Genomic DNA, 22,193 nt, shown 5'->3' on the forward strand with positions numbered 1-22,193 from the left:
TACAAGGAAAATGATCCTGTTGGATCCCTTTCTCCTAATCTACAAAATTCATGCAGTTGAAAATTGATCCAACAGCTACAAACAAGGGCCCACTTTAAAAGTTCTAATAATTTCAGTCGTTGAAACAAATTTCAACGGCACGGATTCCCTGATTTGGTGGATTAGGAGGAAGGGAACCGGAGAGGATTCCCTTTCCTACATATAAATTCATAACTCAGCCATATATATTCAAAATCCGTCTTTAATTACATTTTACTGAATCACTCATACATGTCTACTCTTTGTTCTTTATTCAGAAACATATACCAGAAAGAAAATGAACAAACAGATATTCGGATTTGCATTCAAACGAGTCCCATCCCCTAACCGCGCGACAAGGTTGCTTCCTAGGCTGAACTCAAACCTCTAATTTCAAAACTTCACGTTGTGTGCCACAGCTTCTTAATTTCCTTTTCGGAGTTTCCTATCAAGTCTATTGGTCAGAAGCCAGAGTTTTTTTCAATTCTTTCTTGTTCACCTGCGATCAGATATACAATGTTAATACGCCTTACAAGTCTACGAGTAAATAAACAAGAGAGTACAATGCTTTTACAGAAAACATGGAAATCAAAAAGTAAATTACCTTTCCCATAGCATTCCGAGGTAGTGAATCCCACAGAATCAGTTGCCTTGGTATCTGGAAACGTTCCCGTTATTTGTAGTGCGAATATAGTTCCATTATTTGAAACATATGTGTTTGTAAAGGATACGTTAAATGCTTTTTCATCAAGAATTTGTTCAGGTAATACTGTTTTAATCCCCCACCACCTTCCATTAACCCTCCGCAATTACAAAAAGGAATAAAGGTACATGGATGAAGGCGGCGAACTTGACCTAACAACTTCATACGCTAAAAGGCATAGTGGAATTGCCGACTTTCCCTCATGCTGACAATAAATAGTGTTGGAGCTTTTGGAAAGGGGCTTTGTGTTATGAGATGAGCATTTGGAAGTTAATCATGATTCATGGTATCATCAGTCATGATTATTGAATGCTTATAACTAGATAACTGAAGCGAAGGCTACTATCGACAAAACAAGAGTGGTCTTATAGCTCTAATTGGACGAAGAAAAACAAAAAGTGAATGATGATCAATAATACCTTGTATGGAGCAAGTTTGTCTTTTGCCCAGAAGGATAGTTCCTCCAAGCTTATAGCCGGTTTCAGTTCTTCCTTTTGCTTTCTCTTTGTTTCCACCTCTGGCACAATTATTGCACAAACAACTTCTCCATAGTCTTTGTCCGGTAAGCCCAACACACAACACTCCTCCACAGCTGGGTGCTACACAAAAACGGGTGGTTTTAGTTAGAAAGATTCAATGCTTCATTCAGCACTTTACTTGTTTTTGGTTTCTACAGATCAACTCGCAAAGAAAACGAAATTGTTGCACATCTATAACAAAACAGCCTAAACAGGAATAGAGGTGAAAAAAACCCACCTGTAAAAGAACTGATTCAATTTCTAACGCAGATAACTTGTATCCACCAACCTTCATGATATCAGCACTGGTACCTGATAAACGTCAAAAAAAAAAAAGGAGAGGAGAGGAGAAGAAAAATGAATTCATAAGTTAGAGATCCTTTAAGTATCTGCATTGTTAACCAGAAGCAACAAAATCACAGGGACGCAACGAATTTTTTATGCCATCATTTTTTTTAATGGTCCATCTCGTACAAGGATAATCTGAGACTTGTAAAAGTAAAAATTGAAAGAATGCATCAATTGGAGTATCATGCGCGAGTTATAGATATCCTTACGTCCTAATATGATGTAGTACCCATCTTCGTCCACTGTACCAGCATCTCCAGTTCTGAAGTATCCATCACTTGTAAATGATTGCTTTGTTACCTAGACAACGACCACAACGGTGTAAGAGAAATTTGTTGAGACCCTTCAAAATATCATTCCGCCATATATGTATAATAGATATACCCCATTTTACATTCTTCAATCAGAAGTTAATACTATTGGACAACTCACAAACATATCTGCGCAAGGTGTGTGCGTGTGTGAGTGGGTGTGCGGTGTATGGGTATTTTATCGCATGTAGCATCAACTTTATGATATGAGAAATTACCTCAGGAAGCTTCCAATATTCCTTGAATAATGAAGGACTTTTGACACACAGCTCACCAACACCTGTAGTATCACTTCCACTTTCATCTTCAGCAACAATCTTTACCTATAACAGATGATGATTTATATAGACAAAGTCCAACATAAATATACGTGTGTGTATATATAATATGTATATAATTTGTAGTTACTTCTTGTTAATATTGTATAAACTCCAATCTGTGAGACATGACACCACATTCTATCAACAATTTACTAAATGTTTCAAGGACCAGTCTAATTATTCTTTGTGAATAAGCAACAAGAAGTCCACCAATTAAATGCTCATGATTTCGCTATTATCAGTGGTTTCCTTCAGTTCGAGGGCCACTATTAAAAATTCTGTATAAGCAAAAGCTTCCTTCACAAGGCTTTCAAAAGTTAAACTGCTACCAGAAGTATATTTTGCAAACTGTAGCCCACTCACCTCCACAGCCGGAAATGGTTTTCCTACCGTGCCTGCTTTCCGCTCACCTCTTAAGGGGTTTGATATTGCCATGACAAACTAAAAACATCAGAAACCATATATATATATATAAGCTTAGCTTATCTTTTCAGTTTGGAAAATATTAAACAGCATGAACCTCTTCAAAAAGTGATAATAGTAATTAAAAGTAAATGAAACTAGAAATCACTTACCTCTGTCATGCCATAACGTTCCAAAAGACGATGTCCTGTGATGGTTTCCCATTTTTGCATTACAGGAAGAGGGAGTGCAGAGGAACCACACATCTATGAGAAAGACATAAGGTTCTTAGCCATGGGCATTCACCAAAGACTCTAATACAGAGGAAGGACCAAATCTGAATTTAAAGAACAATTTGCACAACAATAGGGTAGTTCACTGCAGGGGTTATAGCTGTTAGTATCTAAATAGTAGATTGTCATATGCATTTCCAGTAAAGATCCAGTTAAATATTAAAAAAAAAACATCTTACTTCATACTACAACTTAAAAATAAAAATGTTACTAGGGCAAGAAACAGCTTTCAGGCTACTTACCATTAGACGCAACTGTTTTGCAGCATAGGCAGAGGCAACTTTTAGCTCTCGATCCATTGCATCGTGAGCTTGTATCAATCGAGCATACATGGTTGGAACCTGCACAAAACAAAGCTAATATAACTTGCAGTCCAACTAAATAAAGATAATTATTTTGCAACTAAACAAGTATGCAGAGACAAGCAATGCAATAGATGCATAACAAGTTTACTCTTCAATTTACGTATTGAAGATTATAAAACAAATGAACAACCAGCAGATAACTGATATAAGACCACATTTCCCAAAGTTTTGAATTCCAATGAAATTATAATATGTTACACCCTGCAATAGACCTTCATGTTGCATAGATAGCGAATTTCTTTAGCATTAAAATCCTTGACATACAAAGTGCACTTACTCCAGTAAAGACCGTTATGCCATCATCTGCATTAGATCCACTAATTGGATATGCTTCCCGCCACCTCTGCCAAATACCCCTTACGCTAAATTTTGGCATAAACTCAACCTTCAACAACACAAACAGAACAACTAGAACTGTCATGAATAGCTCAGCAAGACATGTGCACAAAAAACATGCACGCACCAAAGAAGACAATGGAAAAGCCTACAATTGACAAAGCAACCAAAGGAAAAAAAAAAAAAAAACCTCTTACCGTGGAACCTGCATAGAGGGGAGCAAGTACAGCATTGAAAAGCCCATGTACATGTATTTTATAGGTCAAGGATCCATTAAAGCATGTTTCAAACCACTTATCCAATCCACATACCAACTAGATCCACAATTAAAAATTTCAAATCAAATTTCTAACAGAAACTTGAAGACATCAGCTAAAAGTAATCTGAGACTGCATTTGAAAACTATACGATTTTGCAAGCAAATACACAAAAAAGCTGAAGGATATGATGTAGAGGTAAACAATTCAAAAACTGATCGGCAGATGTATACCCCCAAGCTTCTGCTAAGGTTTGGACCTGAAATTGAGCCAACATCAGGGAAAAATTGAGAACCATAAGTAACACCAATCGATATCCTACACCTAACCAGACAACTATTCTATTGGTGAAACAAAATATAGCTTAATCTTTGCTTGCAAGGATAGATAAAGTGCATACTTGTGCACTGATGCTTTTGTGTGTGTGAACAACTCCTTTCGGTTTTCCCGTTGTGCCACTAGTGTATATGACTAATGCAGGATCCTCACCTGTGCAACAAAAAATGACAGCATGACAATAAAAATGACAGCATCCCAATACAGAAAATAAATTCACATAATTGTTAAAGACGAAATATCTCTTACTTGTTTGTTTTATATTCCGGTGAAAAATTGCATCTGCATCTATTCCTAAACTACCAGCTGCACTTTCTGGTGAAGAACTACTGGGAACTGGTGGAATAAGAGAGGTTTGGGCAGCACATTTAGCAGCAACATTTTCCATGAGTTGCATATGATCTTCAGTACTCAGTATCATTGAGACGTCCTGTAAATATAGATAATGATTAAAGGCCGGTAGATTTATGACCAAAACAAAAGACAAAAAGGTAGGATGAAGATAAGGTATGGCGGCATGAATTAAGACTAGTTAGTGCATATATAGCCTTTTCTATTTCCAACTTAGGACATGTGTTTTTTCAGAGATCATACCAAGTTAATCTATACAGCAAGCTTTCTGAGTCTACACTTTAAAGAAAATTTAGAAACAAAAATACAGTAGAAACTCTTATCAAAATACTAGTATGGTATCAGGCTGACATAATTCGGTTTGAATATGAACAACAACATTATTGCTCAAAATCCATGTCCACTACAACAGGTTTAAATCCAAGATTCAAAATTTAGAGATCATGAAAAATATGTTGCATCCATCAAAGAAAGAGAATAATTTTTAATAAGAAACTAATTGAATTAATAGTGCTGAGAAAAAAAAAAAGTTGTTGAGACGGAAAAGTAAAAAGACGGGGATATGGGGACTCACTGAGTCATTTATGACATGCAAGAGCTCAGCTTCAGGATAGCCGAGAGCAAGTGGAACTGCAACACCTCCACAAAGCCATGTCCCAAGTATACCAGCAACAAACTCAGCTGAGGGCTTAGCCACAATTCCTATTCTAGCCCCTCCAAGATGCCCTTGTCCTTTCCCACCATCAATCAATGCTGAAGAAGTCTGTACACCAAGGACACCAAAGATTAAGCTAAAATATTGTTCCGAAGGGGGAGAAGGGGGCGGAGGAGGAGGGAGGAGGACGGGGAAATAATAAATATTCAAGGGAAAAGTAAAAACTAAAACTCACAGCAATAAATTCACCGGTAGATAACAATCTGGATATCCTAGATGCAGATGAGATTAGTTGGTTGTAACTGTAACTCTTGTGATCAGATCGAATAGCAATATTATCATGAGTATCAGACCCTTGATTAGCTAACCTTGACTCCTCCATATATGAACCAGATTGCAATGCTGCAATGGATTGAAAATGCAAAAAATAAAAATAAATAAATAAACAGAAAACTAAGTTTGTAACAAAAATAAATACATAAACATCTAATTTCTAGCTTCATATAGGATAATGATTCACTTCAGCCCTTGCAACAAAACAATCAATAAGCAAATATTGCACCTGCAATTTCGATAGAGACATAACAACAGGATTCTTTACAAATTATGGTATAACATGTATCTCCAAACTTAATTCCGCAGTGTAACTTGAAAACTGATTTCCAAATCATATTCACAACAAAGTGCACTCCTAGCAGAAACAAATTTTGGAGAAAGAGTGAAGGACATTTGAAGGGGCACATCGTGTTTATCCAAAAACTGGTGTATCTGATAGAAGATATCAACAATCAAATATCGCGCTCAAAGGAATACAGTAGATTTGTTCAACTAGAAGCATCCAATCCAACTGTATTTTCTTATCTTATTTCGGTCCGATTACAGAGGCAAACTCAACTTTCCTGGGGTAAAACTCTTAAAATGTGAAGGACTTTTTATTAGTTGGATTAAAGCGCTAGGAATTCAATACTGAAAATAATTCAGAGCAAAACAGTGGCAAAATCTTGTTTGTGTTGCTACGAAAACATCGGAAAGAAAAGCAATTGGTCCGTCTGGAAGAGAATTAAAACCCAAATTTCCCAAAAATGATTCGTCCTTAATATTCACATACAACAAATATCAATCCTCTGTTTGATGACCCACTGAAAACATATTATACGAAAACCCTTTACGATGGACCACAATCCAGAAAACCGAAAAACCCCAATCCTATCCAGATCTGTCCTTCCCTCCAATTTTTCCCAAGAACAGAAAAAATGACAGCATTTCCCCTCATTTTCTTGCGTTCTCTCCAACTTTCTCAGCAACCAAACAAGCACACTGGAACTAATAAACCAACAACATAGAGTAACGAACTTACAGGAGAAATGCGGAGAGTGTGACCAGCAGAGCAAGGGGTGGGTGCGTCTAAGAGAAGGTGGGTAGGAGGAGGAGAAGAAGAGTGACCTCAAAAGTTGATGGTTGAGGTGATTAAATGGCGCGGTGGATCGCAAATACAGGTGGAGGTGGAGCATATTAATGGGTGGCAGATTTAGGTGTGTGTCACTGTCGGTGAATAATCAATCAGTTGATGTTGGTTGTTGGAGTCGTAGGTGGAGCGGAGATTGGTTTGGTCGGCATTCAAACCTCACTCGAGAAGTTCACGGTTTGGTATGTGAAGGGCTTGTATCCGTACGAGATGCTGCCATAAAAACACGCAACTTTGCGAGGGGACCCGTCATTATATGTGTGGTTAATGCCTTGGTTTGGCTTGCGATGGTAGGCAATTTGGTATTTGATAGCTTTTTACTAGAACGGTTTTATTGGGTTTAGAAAATAGCAAGCTGTAAAGTAAACCACTTGAACGTTTGGTAAATTGTATTTGCAAGTGTTCTAAATATGGAAAATAGTTTCATGACATTTGGGTTTTTTAGCCAAAATAATCTTTGATATTGGTAGAACTCCTCATTTTGGTCTTTTTGAATTCGATAGAAGTAGTCGCTGAGTTTATTCACCATTAATCATTTTGGTCTTTCATGAAAATTCTTCATTAAATAAAGATAAAATGACAAAAAAACTCTCAATTTTGTCAAATCATTTCGGCCCATTACTTTTTTCAATTGAGAGTATTTTGTCATTGCGATCCTTATTTAACATAATGCTTTACGGAATGACTAAAATGATGAATGCTGGACAAACTCAAGAACCACTTCTATCGATTTCAACTATCAGGGACCAAGGTGAGGAGTTATGTCAATCTTAAGAATCATTTTGGTTAAAAAGTCTAACATTTGGTTGAAATTGACTTGCTTTTGTGGTTAAGAGGTGGGTGGCAGAGGTAGTGGAAGGTCATTGGGTGGCGATGATGGTCAATGGTGTTGGGGTGGCGTGGTGGCAGAAATAGTGATGGAGGTTGTTAAGGGAAACGGTGACGCTAGTCATATTTTTGTGGTGGTTGAAATGGTTAATTGTCATGTAAAGGCAACATTGATTGTGTGGTAATGGCAACAGTGGTAGGTGGTGGGGGTGCAAATGGTGGAAATTATGTTTGCCGCCAAATTTTTAAGGGTGTGTTTGTTTGCCCTCACTAACTTTCATTGCATATGATTGAACTAAGTGTTAGTATAATCCCTTACTTGCTTCTCGCATGGACTAGCTTTAATGAGACTCGCCTCGACTAAACTCAATTAAACGCTTCGCTAGAGGGTCTTAAAGAGACTCCCCGAAATCGAGCACACCGCTAATACCAACTCTGCTTTGCTTCGCCCCTCCCATCTACTTCTCCCTCGCTTCCTAGAACCATTTGAAACCAAATCCAACACCCAAAGTTCGAACCTAGAATACCCAGAAACCCCAAAAAGATTTGCAGTAGGATGAGCTTGAAATCAACGACTACAGACCTTCCCCATCTCCAGAAAATCCTGCTTGCAGACCTTCCTCATCTCTCACCTTTGAACCAATCACACATGCACTCAGCCTCCAACTCCTAAATTTTCAATCTATTTCTTGCCTTATCCCTCTCCTTCATCTCAGAAGAGTCACCAAGTCTACAATTACCCTCAGCCACCCACTTCCCAAACCAGTAGCCACCTCTAAATCTCTCTTTGAACTGATAGAATCCGATGCATAAGGCATTAAGCCCCAATTGACCAAAACCGAGACCATCCACACCGAAGCACAGACACAAGAAGAGGAAGACTAAGAGAGTTGTCGTCCCAACCATTCCAACTCCAAGCCATTGTTTAAGTCTTCCCAAAACACCTAGAAAAAGACCCAGACCCCACCAAGGGCTCAGACCCTAATTTGACCAAAATCGATATTTTTTGGGATGATATAATATATATATATATATATATATTATATAAAGTTTGTTAATTATCTTGCTTTTTAATCCCATTGCAAGTGGTCATTTATCACAGTGGTGGAAAGGTGTTTGAGCCCTTGCATGAGGGCATGGGTTCAATCCCCGTTAGTGGCTACTCTAATATCTAATCTAATAAAATTTATCGTTTGACAAAAAAAAAATCCCGCTATACCAAATGCTTTACTAAGTCAATCCAGCCTTGTTCACATCATTAGTTGAATATTAACGGGGAGTTTTCAATTGGGATTTTGAGGGATTTTAATGGTTAATTGATTTCTAGATTTTGTATAAATTTTGAGTGAATTCCCTCAAAATTCTTGTAGAGGTGAAATTGAGAATGTTTAAAATACACCACGAAATCTTTCTAATTCCCTGATTTTTTAAAATGCTTTAAAATCATTTTCTAATTGAATATACCTAAAATTTTATAATTGAAAAACTTACTTAATTATTCTCAAATATGATCTTTTAAATATTTTTCTTATATTTCTATTTTTTTTTTTAACTTGTAAAATATTCTTTCTAATTTAATTTGTACCTATATATAACTCTTTTTGCACATCTGATTTTTTTTTTTTTTTTTAACTATGATTTGTACCCACACTTTTAAATTGTGCTATTTACCATATTTTTTAATGGGGTCCTTTCATGTGGGCCCAATTTTATAAACCTGTTTTGAATGGAAACCACTAATATTACACAAACAAAAATAGGGTCTAGTAAGTACAACAATCATCCATGTCAGCAATTAAAGTGACACACCCCGATCGAGACCAGGGCTCGCTGGCCGTCACGTGGAAGTGACGTAGCCATGTGCACAGTGCGAAAGCTAATAAAATAGTAATGTAAATGGTACGAATAATAGAAACTAGCATACAAAAAGTAATCGAAACAAGTGCTAGCGTAAGTGAGACACAAGTTCAGAGCATAAGCCTAAAGCAGTCCAAATGAAAATGATGCGACAACAGTACACCCGAAGGTGGCCCTACGCTGGTGAATGTCTGTCAGAAATGCCGGGAAGCCCTCTGGGAAACCACCAAACCTGCTACGCAACTAGAACCTGGAGGGGCGCAAAACAAAAGCGTGAGTGGGCAAAAACAAAGCTTTTCGAAAACCATTAATAAATACGTTCTAACCCCTCGCCGTAAAACCTGTATACTTCCCAGAAAATAGATATACGTATATATATATATATATATATATATATATATATATATATATATATATATATATATATATATATATATATATATATATATATATATATATATATACCAATCATGCTCAAGAATATGCCATGCCAAAACCTCAAAATGAAATGCAAGTGCTCAGGTGTAAATCATATCAATAACATATAATCTGGCAGCCGGAATCACCTAACGTGACCTGTACGGCTGCAACTAGAGCTCAAATCTCAAACTCACTAACTGGACCTGCACACGAGTCGGAACCACCTAAAGTGGTCTGTACGACAGGCCTGGGTGTAATATATATACGCTCTAGTGCTACGATTACGTGAAGGCTGGGCGAATAATCGCGGGTCACCTACGAGTCGGAACCACCTAAAGTGGTCTGTACGACAGGACTGTGCACCTAACTTGCATCCAAGCTGAGCGTGTGGTGCGGGAGGTGAACATCACGTGAAGGACTGTGCCCTACTCTGGACGGGAGCACTAACACCGGGGGTGCAGGTTATGAGCTCTCTAAACATCTCGAATCACTACTGAATGTAAACATGAATAACACTTACCTGGCACTTACCTGTGCGTCCGCAGCACCAATACATACACATATAAAAGCAACTAACCAAGCATAATCAACGGCAATATAAAATGCATGGCATAAAAACTAATAAATATTTCAATCAATTTCTAGGAAAATATATGTATATAGGTATATACGGAAAACCAAAAGCCCACTCACTGGTATGTGGAAGGGTCGTAGCCCCCCTGCCTCGAGTGACCACGCTCGTCCTCGGGATAGGTATCACCTATATGCGAAACAACTACAAAAACGTTAATTTTAAAGCACATAACCAACCTTTAGAAATAACTTCTCATACAATGCTCAAATGGGGTATATGAATATACCAACGTGACCTACTCAACCTCAGGAACAACCCCATATTTTTAAAATAATTTTTCACCGTCGCACGCGCCCCCACGTGCCGGCCACGCACAGGCACGTGCCTGGCACGCTGACAGCGTCAACTGACGCCGTTAGGAATATTCCGTCAGTTTTAACAGATTCCGTTAACGGCATTAGGAATATTCCGTCAAACTTGACGGAATATTCCGTCGTCTTCTCCGGCGAGCCTCCGGCGCCGGAAAATTGGGAAAACTTCAAACTTCGATATCTTCTTCGTTTTTCATCCAAATTTCACAAAATTGGTACCAAAATGAAGCTTAGAACTAGAGGAACACAATAATACCACTTTCAAGTGCTAAAAACCACAAAATCTCACCTGGAAAATCACCCCAATTCCGGCCAACCTCGAAACTCGTGATCCCGACGTCCAAAACCTTCAAACGAACCACCCCGAGCCTCCTAGGGACATCACCAAGCTACCTACAAGCTTGAAATTCCCTAAAACGTGAGAAATCACGTGTGCATAAACAGTACCCGAAATCAAGCATCGTGGATTCGACGTGAAAACGAAGGTGTTCTTACCTGAAATGGGTATGGTTGGACTCCTACAAGCCTCACGAGCTCGAATATGTGCTTGGATTCCACGATCTGTGAAGGTTTAATGGGATTTGGGTGTGGTCCGTACATTTCAAAGGAAATGGGAAGGGAACTGGGCACACGGGACAGTGCAGGGAAAGGAGAAAAATAGTGAGGGTGAGTGTGTGGTGCAAAACCTGCCACACCAAGCCAAAAAGAACAACTACCAACGAAAAATCACGCTAGGGGCAAAATCGTCTTTTCACGCATACGTTTTTAAATTTCTCGGGATGGGCTGTCACATAAAGTGCACATAATTTAAAAAAAAAATTACATCAATTGTCATTAAATGTTTTATCATGACTCTTGCAAAGATAAGTTACAAATTAAATCTCATTGTTTCTTCAAAAACCTTATTTGACTTTCAAATTTTTCGCATTTCCTGCGAATTCGTAACCAGAATTTGAGTTTTAAATTTGTATGAAAACTATAAAGTTCTTCTTTGTAGATGCTGAAAACAAAATAGACGAATATCTAATTTCAGTTTTCTAGTATTTGATGCCTAGATAAGAGGTATTGCAATTTCTCACACTATTTGAATTTGATACATGATCATATGATTTTGTTTTTCTAGTTTATGGTTTGGTGATTTGGGTTTTTGTTTTTCATCTTGATACTTGGATAATATGTACTACACTCCATCGTCCAATTTCAATACAAGTATTTGATACCTAATTAGTTTTGTTTTTCTTGTCTTCTGTTTTAGCTGTTTGGATTTATGCTTTTTTTATTTGTGATGTTTGATACCTAGATTACAGACATTGCAGTTCTTTAACCAATTTCAATACGATATGTATTGATACTGAACATCTCACTTTGTTTATCTGGTTGTTTAGTTTGGTGTTTTTGGTATTTGAAACCTGGATTATAGGTAGTTAAAATATAAATATAGTTTAGCCTATAAAGGTACTTATATGATAATTAGTTTAGATTGTTAGATTAGTCTCTTTTTATCATTACTAATATAAATATGATAGGTAGTTTGGCTTGATATGTCATCCTTTTTTTTTTTTTTTTTTTTTTTGCATTATTTAATATGTTTTGGGATAATGTTGTTTACACCATACTTTGTTTTGCTTGTAGTTGAAGATGTTTTGCATAGAGAGGAAAAAAAAAAAAAAAATTCCTGGAGTACATGTCTAATCTTTTGAACTTTCGTCGTGTTATGGAAGAAATGAGAAGTAGTGTGACAAATGTGTATCTGAAGTTAACGAGTTGTACACCCTTCAGGGGGTTGTTCAAAGCGTACCATGATAACTTGATCATTGATGGTGCTTCCAGAAATGGGATGCAAATATCGTGTCTATATTGAAGTGCTACGACCTAGTACAAAAAATATTTAATTTTGGTAGAATAACTGCAACAATAATTGCCAAAGATATAGCTGAGATTTTTGGTTTGCCTGATGAAGGGAATAGATCAACCTCAATAGTAGGAAAAGAATAAGTGTGTTTACAAGTTTTTATGAGAAAGGTCTTGCAGACATCAAATATATAAGTAAGAAGATTGGAAGAAAGGATTTTGAGAGTGGTTAAGTTGCATGGTAGTGTGCTTGAGGGTGATTTTGTGTTATTGGTTTGTTTATATTTTTGTTTGACATTGTTTTTCAGTACGAGTGAAAATAATTGATTAGTATGGGAGAACATTAGTAAACTGTACTGGTTGTGTAATTGGATCATTGGTATGTTAATCTATATATTAATTCATCTTATTCTATTTGTGTATGATGAAATAACATTTTAATATGTTATTGATGCAGTTCTGGTTTTGAGAGTGTGCTCATTTGATAAATCCAATTAGCGGAAGGGAGCATATGCCTCTTAAGGTTGCTAAATAGAACTTGTTGAATTGTATACAAAGATGAAAATTATGAAAATCTATGAGTTAGAGTTATGTTGTTTTTTTTAACACATTATGTAACTAAAACCTTATGTGCTTTAATAAAAATAATCATGGTGTGTTTATGTTAAAGGAAGTTGTACAAGTAGGTGGGGGTAGGCTAAAAAAAATCCTGGAAAAGAGAAAAAAATCACACAAGTGCATTCAATGGTTGGGGGGGGGGGGGTAAAAGTGGAGCCTCACAAAATGTCAGATGAATAATTTTCCCAATATTTCAGATACTGCCTTCCGAATTTATGGAAAGCAATGATCCGTAATGAGGTTCTCACACTCTTGTATGAGGGAGGTGTTAGTCGACATGTACTTGTCATTTTTATAATTATTTGACTTAGATAACGATGAATACAATTATATTTTGATGAAAGGTTTACAAATAATTCATAAATGTTTGGTTCTTTAGGTAGGTAGTGATTCTTTCTTCAAGATTTTGGGTGACAACCAGGTAGGGTTACAAAAGATCAGTTGAAATCTGAGTTTTATGCCGACATTTGCGTGGGTGAGTAAATTTTAGTTCTTTAAACATTGTAGTTGTAGTATGTATTTTGATGCTTTCTACTTAAGAATTATATTGGTGTTTCATGATATTTTGATGGCTTTTATTGTTCTCAACATCTTGTTTATACTAGAAGAAAAAGTTTATCTACCATGGTAAATGTCGTGGTAGGTTGCAATCCACCAAAGGCAAGGTGTCATATGCAGAGGAATATTTTTATTTATGATGCTTCACTTTATTTTGTATATGTTTTGCCTCTATAAAAATGCTAGGAATATTTTCTCACATCTTGGAGGCAATCGCTACAAAAGTACCAGCCCTAAAACTGCCAGTCTCACACTTAACACCATCAGCAACCATCTCCTCGAGAATGGTAAATCGTACATCATTCTCATGATTATTCCAATTGAGTGAGGTCACCATATAATCTATCAAATAAGCCATACATTACATAGGCAACAAAAAGAAACAAATTGTTATAAGAAGTCATATCATTGAAAAATAAATTGTCTTCAAACAATAAAAAAAAAAAAACAATTATAACAATCATCTCAATAGTAAACAATAAAAAACAATTACAACACCTTTTTTTTTTTTTTTTTTTGAAAAGCTGCGACATTTGATTCATTTAAAGAGAATCCAAAATAAATTCATAACCATGTATAAAAAGTTGGGGTGAGTTTTAATAGAGCCAACCAACATCAACAATTACATTTGTTAGAAAGCTAAACATCACATATAATCATTCAAAAAATTGTCATCAAACAATAAAAAACAATTACAACAAATATCATTTCAACCACTTTTCAAGCCCTCATTCTTCTCCACTCATCATAAATTTCTTTTGCAAGATCATCTTTTCATTGAGTCCATATTTAGCTTGACTCAACAGTTTCAATGTAGGCTAAACTTCTGGTAAGTCTTCTCTATAGGCAATTCATCAAATGCAAGCCTTACGTGTTCCTCAAGGTCAACTGCCAAATATATTTTGATAAAATTATAAAGTAAACTACATGATGTAACCATTTGTCCATAAATCTTGATTAGATAGTGTAGAAGACTCCGCAAGATAAGCTAACATCTTTTGAGGAGGCTAAAACATCTGTCAATGACATTCCTAGCATGTGAGTGTTTCATATTAAAATATTCTTCATGATTCTTAAGTGCACGTGAATTGTCTCACCACTCTTGCAAAATGGTATATAGTACCTCTATACAGTGCCAAAAAACTTTCACCAATTATTTATCCAGAGTCAACAAATAATATGTACTTATATTAGTTAATAATAATTTTTAGCTGTTGGCCAACAAAAGTAAGGAAGGAAACAAGGTACTTGTCTATCTTACTGGTTGGGACCTTGAAACCATTAGCTCTAGTAACAATGTCACCAAAAACTCTTGAATCAGTAGCCAATCCCTCCCAATCGAATAACACATATACAAATTTGAGATTATGTGTGCATACGCCTAACACATTAGTTACTATGTGACCCTTCCTTGCTCGATATCTTGGTCTATCGACCTCAAGCACAATGACCCCTATGTATGTTCCATCTAGCGCTACTAAACAACCCTAGATAAAAGAAAAACTTATATTAATTATATTAATCAGCAACTACAAATAATTATATTATTAATGGTTTTACTACATTGCTTACAATATGGTTGTGTGGCACAATTTGAACATTTTAATATCAAATTATTAAGTGGAAAACAATAATAAAAATAATAATAATTTGCACAACAAGATCCTTTGTATTTGTTTAAATCAGACAAATGACTCTCCAAAACCTTCCAATAAACCCATTATTTTCTCATAATCATTCTATTTTCCCAGAAAATTGAAATTTTCCATTGAAAATGAAGAACACAAAAAACCCATTATTTCCCACATCACCATTCAGTAAAAAAATTTAAAAAAACCTCAATCCCAACACAATCAAACGCAGGATTCAATCGTTTTTCCATACAAACAAAAAGTAAAACCCAAACAAGAAAAGCAAAATCAAAGATTTACAGAGAGCAAAATCGAACCTGAAACCTAAAGACGCAGAGATGCGGTCCCACTTTATGGGGAAGAAGAGAGGCGACATGAAAGGAAGAGAATGCGAAAGAGGAAGGCTGCGATAGAGAAGATGATAGAATTAGGTTTGTTTTATAACTTAGATACTTAAAATATTGAAAAAGATAAGGGACATTTTTGTCTCAAAAATTTATAGTTTTGTGTTCCACGGGATAGAACAAGTTCGTTCTAGGAGGAGAGTGAAACGAAAATTTAACCAAAATATGTTCCACGGGATAGCGCGTCCCAGGGGATTTGGTGTACCAAATGTGGGATGGGTGCGTTTCGTCTCACTGCGATCTATCCCATCCCACATATCGAATGGTACCTTATAGATAGTTCTTATACATATGGTTTAATATCATGTGACATTTTCATCTGTCATGCAGAGCAATGAAAGCAATTTTGTGTTGTGCAATACTTTTATTTTTTTGTTTTGGTAGGATATTGTGGATGAATTAACTTCTACAATAAAAGTATATTTATCTTGAGCTTCTACTCAAAAAAGGTGCGAGATAACAGCTCTGTTTTTGTTTTTTTTTTTTTTTTTTTCAATTAACCATTTTAAGGGAGTGTATTATACTTTTTCTGTGTTAAACAAACAAAGTGGATGGTGGAAACATTACAACACGTTACAAACCAAGTTGAATATGTATGTGGATCCTTATTTCGAAAAAGCTAAAAAATTGGTGAGTCGATAATTATGTAGTAAACCTCTTATCCTTTAAGTTTTGTTTTACACCCTAACTTCGTAATTTTTGTTTGTTTTTGTTTTGTCTTTTTTGAAGCATGTGAAATTTTTTTATTACTTTAAGTACATGAAATATAATGTTTTGAGAATGAGAACTCTATTTGCAAACATATCATGAAAAGTGAGAAGGTTTAGATGTTGTTGTACAAGCTTAGCCATGATGACAGAGAATCTCTCATGTGGCTGAGACGAACTAATGTTGGGTATCTATTGAAAGCAAGTAGATCATGCTCACAACATTTTCCTATCATGTAAGTTTTAATTTCATCCGTATTATGCATGTTTGTTGATGACTTGGTGATAAAATGTAATATTTCCCATTATCTTTATTGAATTATCTTTATTGAAGCATCAGTAGTAACACGCTCACTATTTTTTATTTTTTCATAGACATACTTGAAACCCTTCAACTGCATACTTCATCAATCTTTGTTTGAACTCACTGGCACCACTTGGAAATTCTTTACCAACATGACTAATGTAGTTTCTCCACTCATGGGACAAATATGTCTTCCCATGAGGAGTGGCAAACTTACCTAAATATGCACGATCATCTAAGGGTTTTATGCTTTCATAGGTAAAAATCTGTTTATGTGACATCCCACATCGCCAAGGGGAATGATCCTCAAATGTATATTCCAATCCCTACCTAGCACGAGGCCTTTTGGGAGCTCACTGGCTTCGGGTTCCGTAGGAACTCCGAAGGTAAGCGAGAAGGGGGCTAGAGCAATCCCATGATGGGTGACCCATTGGGAAGTTGCTCGTGAGTTCCCAAAAACAAAACCGTGAGGGAATGGTAAGCCCAAAGCGGACAATATCATGCTATGGTGGTGGAGCGGGCCCGGGAAGTAATCCGCCCCGGGCCGGGATGTGACAATTTGGTATCAGAGCCTAACCTTGGCTGTGGTGTGCCGACGAGGACGTCGGGCCCCTAAGGGGGGTGGATTGTGACATCCCACATCGCCCAGGGGAGTGATCCTCAAATGTATACTCCAATCCTTACCTAGCACGAGGCCTTTAGGGAGCTCACTGGCTTCGGGTTTCGTAGGAACTCCGAAGTTAAGCGAGAAGGGGGCTAGAGCAATCCCATGATGGGTGACCCACTGGGAAGTTGCTCGTGAGTTCCCAAAAACAAAACCGTGAGGGAATAGTAAGCCCAAAGCAGACAATATCGTGCTACGGTGGTGGAGCAGGCCCGGGAAGTGATTCGCCCCGGGGCGGGATGTGACAGTTTATCATGGGGAACTTAGAAATGGGACCAAGTTGTTCAACTTGTTCAGCCATGGAAACACTTACAACAATAAATGCTATGTTTTCAACACAACATGAAAATTTCATTACACTCATATCCATGTCAGGTTGCAGCAAACAAGATTGCAGTTGTCCTAGAAAGTATGTCAACTCCATGACTTTAGGACTTAATCCCCCAAATTGGGTGCAAATTTATTCAGCAATGTCTATGTACTTAGTATGGTTAAATACTGGAATTAATAGGTTATTGCTTTCAAAAGTGCATTTTGCAATGATAGCTCATTCCATAACTAAACAATATAAAACATAGGAAAAAACATTAAATATAATAGGTTGAAAAAGAAATAAACTCTTTGAGTCATGAATTTATGGGTTACTGAAATTAAAAGAGAAAACAATTTTCAAAGAGGCATAAGATACAAATACCTTCTGTTAAGTGCTAGGTTTAATGTTTGGCTTCCCTTGTAAAAAATTGTAAATGTTACCTCACATGCTCATAATTTAGGGTTAGCATACAATGCTAATATGAGATTTCTATTGGGATTGAACATGTCAAAGCACCAGCCTTACACAACACAAAAGGTTTGAATCATAGATTTGTATTTGCATATCAAGCTTATTTTTCTACATTCTTTTTGTTTAGTACAGTTGTTTAGTCAGAAATTATATATACTAAAACTCAGTTGAGTTTTAGCACTGTTCAACAATAGTAAAAGGGCGGAAATGCCCCTGAATTTTTCTATCCATTACCATTTTGTTGCTTGCTTCACACAATAAAATACCTGTATTGCCCATGATTGCCACGTGTTGATCATCCTTTGTCCTCCCAGGTTGCATGTCTATGATCGTCGAGTTATGGCATAAAGAAAGATAAAATATTAATTAAAAAACTGACAAAAAATTATTTAAAAAATATGACTTAAATCGGGCCACATGGTTTGTTGCGCACAACACAATAAAAAATTATAAGAACATTGAATGCATGGACAAAATAATTATTAAAATTTGTAAGAAACCCACATGTCCCCATTGCTTTGCCTTTTGATTATTTTATTTTATTTATTTTGCTCGGCTTTTTATCTTCCACGCTGAGTCTCCTGCAGTAGGTGGCACAGAACATGGTTTGTGGCACAGAACACAATAAAATATTATAAAAACATGTGAATGGAGAGTGTGGGCACAAAGAAAGATAAAATAATAATAAAAAAAATTGACAACAAATATTTAAAAATATGAGTTAATCCAGGTTTGTGGCACATAACACAATAAAAAATTATAAAAAATTTTGAATGCATGGAAACCAAATATTAAAAATTGTGAGAAGCCCCGCTGTCTTCCACCTTGCCTTTGGTTATTTTATTTTTTGGTTTTGCTCTGCTTTTTGCAAAGCCACACAACCAGCACTGGAAACAATGATTAGGTTAGTATGCTTTCAAGTTGTTTTATCTTTTCCTCCATTACCATTTAAATGTGATACTAAATCCTATCTAAATATGTTTTGTTCTATTCCTCTTTATTCAGGTTGCTTTATCAATGACAACAAGGGCTGAAGACACCTTTCACTACTCTGATCAAGAATGTTTACCGTGTTTTATTTATCTATATTAAATCATGTTTAAAAACCTCTACATATCTTTTTTTGCCCAAACTCAACAATATTTTTTGCATCTCCTCATTTTTTGTATGCAAAAGCTAGAACACAGTATATTAGATGGGGTTATTAGAAGAAATTCAATTATTGTAATGTTTTTTGTATCTTTATACCAGGAATTTCTATTTTTTGTAACTTAATGTAATCCTCTTGGTTCAGAAATACATACAATTGCTACAATATAATGGATAACTATAATTTGTATCTTTATATTATCAAATTTTACCTTTTCCAGTTAACGCTTTTCCAAATTCATTGTTGTTATCGTTGTTCCTATTTTGTAACCGAAATTTTTTCATTTTTAACATCTTATCTTAACTTCAAACTCGCGGCAACGTGCGGGTATTAAGCACTAGTTTCGTCTGTTATCCAGCTGTCTAGGCACACAAATTAAGACAGCCCACATGGGCCATCTAACACTTTTTCCCGAAAATGGATTTTTAGCCCTAAATCTTTCCAGATTGATTTTACACATGACACATGGCTTTTCATCCCCTCTCTTTGTCTGAAATTCATCCATCTTTATAAAAACCATTCTAGGGTTCATTTGTTGTTGGGGTTTGAGATTGGAAAAGTTTTTGAGAGTTTTATTTTCATCTCCATCTCATATCTACTAGTAGCATCAAACATATTTTATGGGTGATGTTCTTCACTGAATATTTCTAAACCTATCTTTAAGTTTGCTTGCTTAAAATTGTTTTATATGCTCATTTGCTTTGGCTAGGAGTTTTACATTTTAGAAAAGAGTTGATTTTTAACTTTGAGCTACCTCTTGTGTTTTTACTTGAAAATCCTAGCCACAAAATCACACTCATGCACTAAAAACCCACATCATTGCATAGGGTGGCATTGTTTTTGTGATTTTGATTTCTGTTTTAGGTCAAGTTTTTTTCCAAGTTTCAAATCTATGAACTGACCTGTTTTGGATTCTCATTAGTTTCATCTTTCAAGTGTTTGATTGGTGAAACTGACTAGACATCAAATCTAGATTTGCATATCATTGTCATATCATCATATGCATAGTTTGTGTATTGATCTGGGTGCCACAATGTGAAGAGTTCAGGAGGAGCTGCCATCTTATGAAGACTGAAGACAACAATATTTTGGTGCCATAAGGTGAATAGCTCGGGAGAAGCTACCATTTTGTGAAGACTGAAGGAATCCATCTCGTGTAAGGCAATGTTGCACAAAGGTAAAGTTGCTCCGTAGGTAGGGATCTAGGAATTGAGCTTGTGTGGTCTTTGTATAAACCTTGATTATACTAGCGGATTGGACTAAGTGGAGAGTCCCTGGTTTTTTAACCCAGATGTAGATTTTTCTGGCCAAAAACTTCCTTATGTTCAATACTATACATAGCATTCTTTATGACCAGATAACCATTGCTGGAGATAAACATTGTAGAGTTTGCTAATATTGACACGTTAACCAAGTAAACATAACTCAAGAATCAATGCTTAAACATAACTGGAGATCACACTGTCTTGTTTTAGCTTTATTAGTTTGATTGGTTTATATGCTTGTGGGCACCTAAAAATATGTACTCAATTGACACGTTTGGCTAGTCAGTACAGTTGATTTCAAAGTTTACACTACATATTATGAACAATGAATTGAATTGTTGTTGATTAGGATAACTTGTAGTGAACTAAGTTTGATTCATAGATTTGCGTTTGTTTAATAGATACAAATATGTACTTAGTTGAATGGTGAGATTGACTAGTCAATCCGGCATGCTTTAATTTATAATTGCTTTATCATTGCTGTTTGCATAATGAATTGATATGTAAATGTATTCAAGCATGTGGATTATTATCGTGAAACTAATATGGGCAGACTCTGATTAGTTGAACATATTAGCCAGTTAGGTTTTGCAACTGCACTTTTTATCATTGACTAACTTGTAACTAGTTAACTAGCTCATTTGACTAGTCTACTATGCAAAGTTAAATTTTTATTTGCAGAAGATTCTGCCTAATACCCGATTTTAGCTTCCATGCACTAGGTTTTTTTGAAGATAAAAGAGAAGGAATCATATATGTTTTTTTGAAAATAAAAGAGCATGAAGCATATGAATGAGAGAGATGATAGAAAGGGATTAAGATAAAGAATTCATGTGGAAAATTGCACAACAAACAATAAAAGAGAGATGAAACATAATGTACCTGATGATAGGAGCATTTTCATGCGACTTAAATGGCTTGTTCTCGTGCATTTACGTTATGTTTCTTTAGTTATTTTAGTACTTTAAGCTATTTTCGTGTGTTTGTAGGTCGAAAGGGCTAAAGGAGCAAAAAGATGCATTTTGGAGACTTTTGGAGCACTTTTGGGCTAAGGACGGATAGCTTATGCTTGAAGCCAAAGTGTTGGACGAAATTGAAGACCTAATTGGAGCCAAAGTGTTGGAACCTTGTTCTCTTTAGTTTTAGGACATTTAAACCTTTCCTAATCCCAATCATGCCATGCATAACACACATCCATTCTAACACATTGTCATTGCACATGCATTTCCTTCATTAGTTAACCCACATGCACTTATCACTTATCATCACCACATATCATATCACTTAACCACTTATCATATCATAACCACATATCATATCACTTATCACTTATCACTTAACATATCATCCACCTACTTCACCTACAACATCCACCTACTTCACCTACAAATGACATAGCCATATGTTCCCTCCACTACTCCTATAAATACCCTTGCATTCATTCATTCATGGACATCTCATTTTTCATACACAACACACCACAAACACTTCCATCTTCTCCCTAGCCGTGAGTCTCTCCATTTTCTGCA

At 36.0% G+C, this 22,193-nt stretch overlaps 1 protein-coding gene across 2 annotated transcripts; it reads right to left on the bottom strand.

The window, feature by feature from the left end:
• Window positions 1-202: 202 nt before the first annotated feature.
• On the bottom strand, window positions 203-6,982 carry AAE13 (AMP-dependent synthetase and ligase family protein). 2 transcript variants are annotated; one of them, XM_088699873.1, is made up of 17 exons: window positions 6,571-6,982; window positions 5,449-5,615; window positions 5,133-5,321; window positions 4,457-4,637; window positions 4,272-4,360; window positions 4,061-4,130; window positions 3,812-3,864; window positions 3,556-3,663; window positions 3,156-3,254; window positions 2,794-2,886; window positions 2,582-2,659; window positions 2,117-2,221; window positions 1,797-1,887; window positions 1,478-1,551; window positions 1,141-1,320; window positions 623-676; window positions 203-517 (listed from the first exon to the last, which is right to left on the bottom strand). In XM_088699873.1, the coding sequence occupies exons 1-17, from the start codon at window positions 6,722-6,724 to the stop codon at window positions 473-475; spliced, it is 1,830 nt and encodes a 609-aa protein (XP_088555999.1). In that variant the 5' UTR covers window positions 6,725-6,982; the 3' UTR covers window positions 203-472. The 2 variants fall into 2 exon arrangements, with proteins under 2 accessions (XP_088555999.1, XP_088556000.1); XM_088699874.1 differs by lacking the exon at window positions 2,582-2,659 and having other exon boundaries at window positions 3,812-3,862; window positions 4,059-4,130.
• Window positions 6,983-22,193: the final 15,211 nt, after the last annotated feature.

Source organism: Pyrus communis, chromosome 9 (genome assembly GCF_041283825.1).
Source record: "Pyrus communis isolate YQ-2024b chromosome 9, ASM4128382v1, whole genome shotgun sequence".
Classification (NCBI taxonomy): domain Eukaryota; kingdom Viridiplantae; phylum Streptophyta; class Magnoliopsida; order Rosales; family Rosaceae; genus Pyrus; species Pyrus communis.

Bases quoted from the DNA above. Each gene is read 5' to 3' on its own strand.
- AAE13 (XM_088699873.1), bottom strand. From the start codon at position 6,724: ATGCTCCACCTCCACCTGTATTTGCGATCCACCGCGCCATTTAATCAC. The intron at 4,638-5,132 runs GTGAGTCCCCAT...CTATATTTACAG, and splicing joins TGCATGTCATAAATGACTCA to GACGTCTCAATGATACTGAG. The intron at 2,222-2,581 runs GTGAGTGGGCTA...CATCTGTTATAG, and splicing joins AACCATTTCCGGCTGTGGAG to GTAAAGATTGTTGCTGAAGA.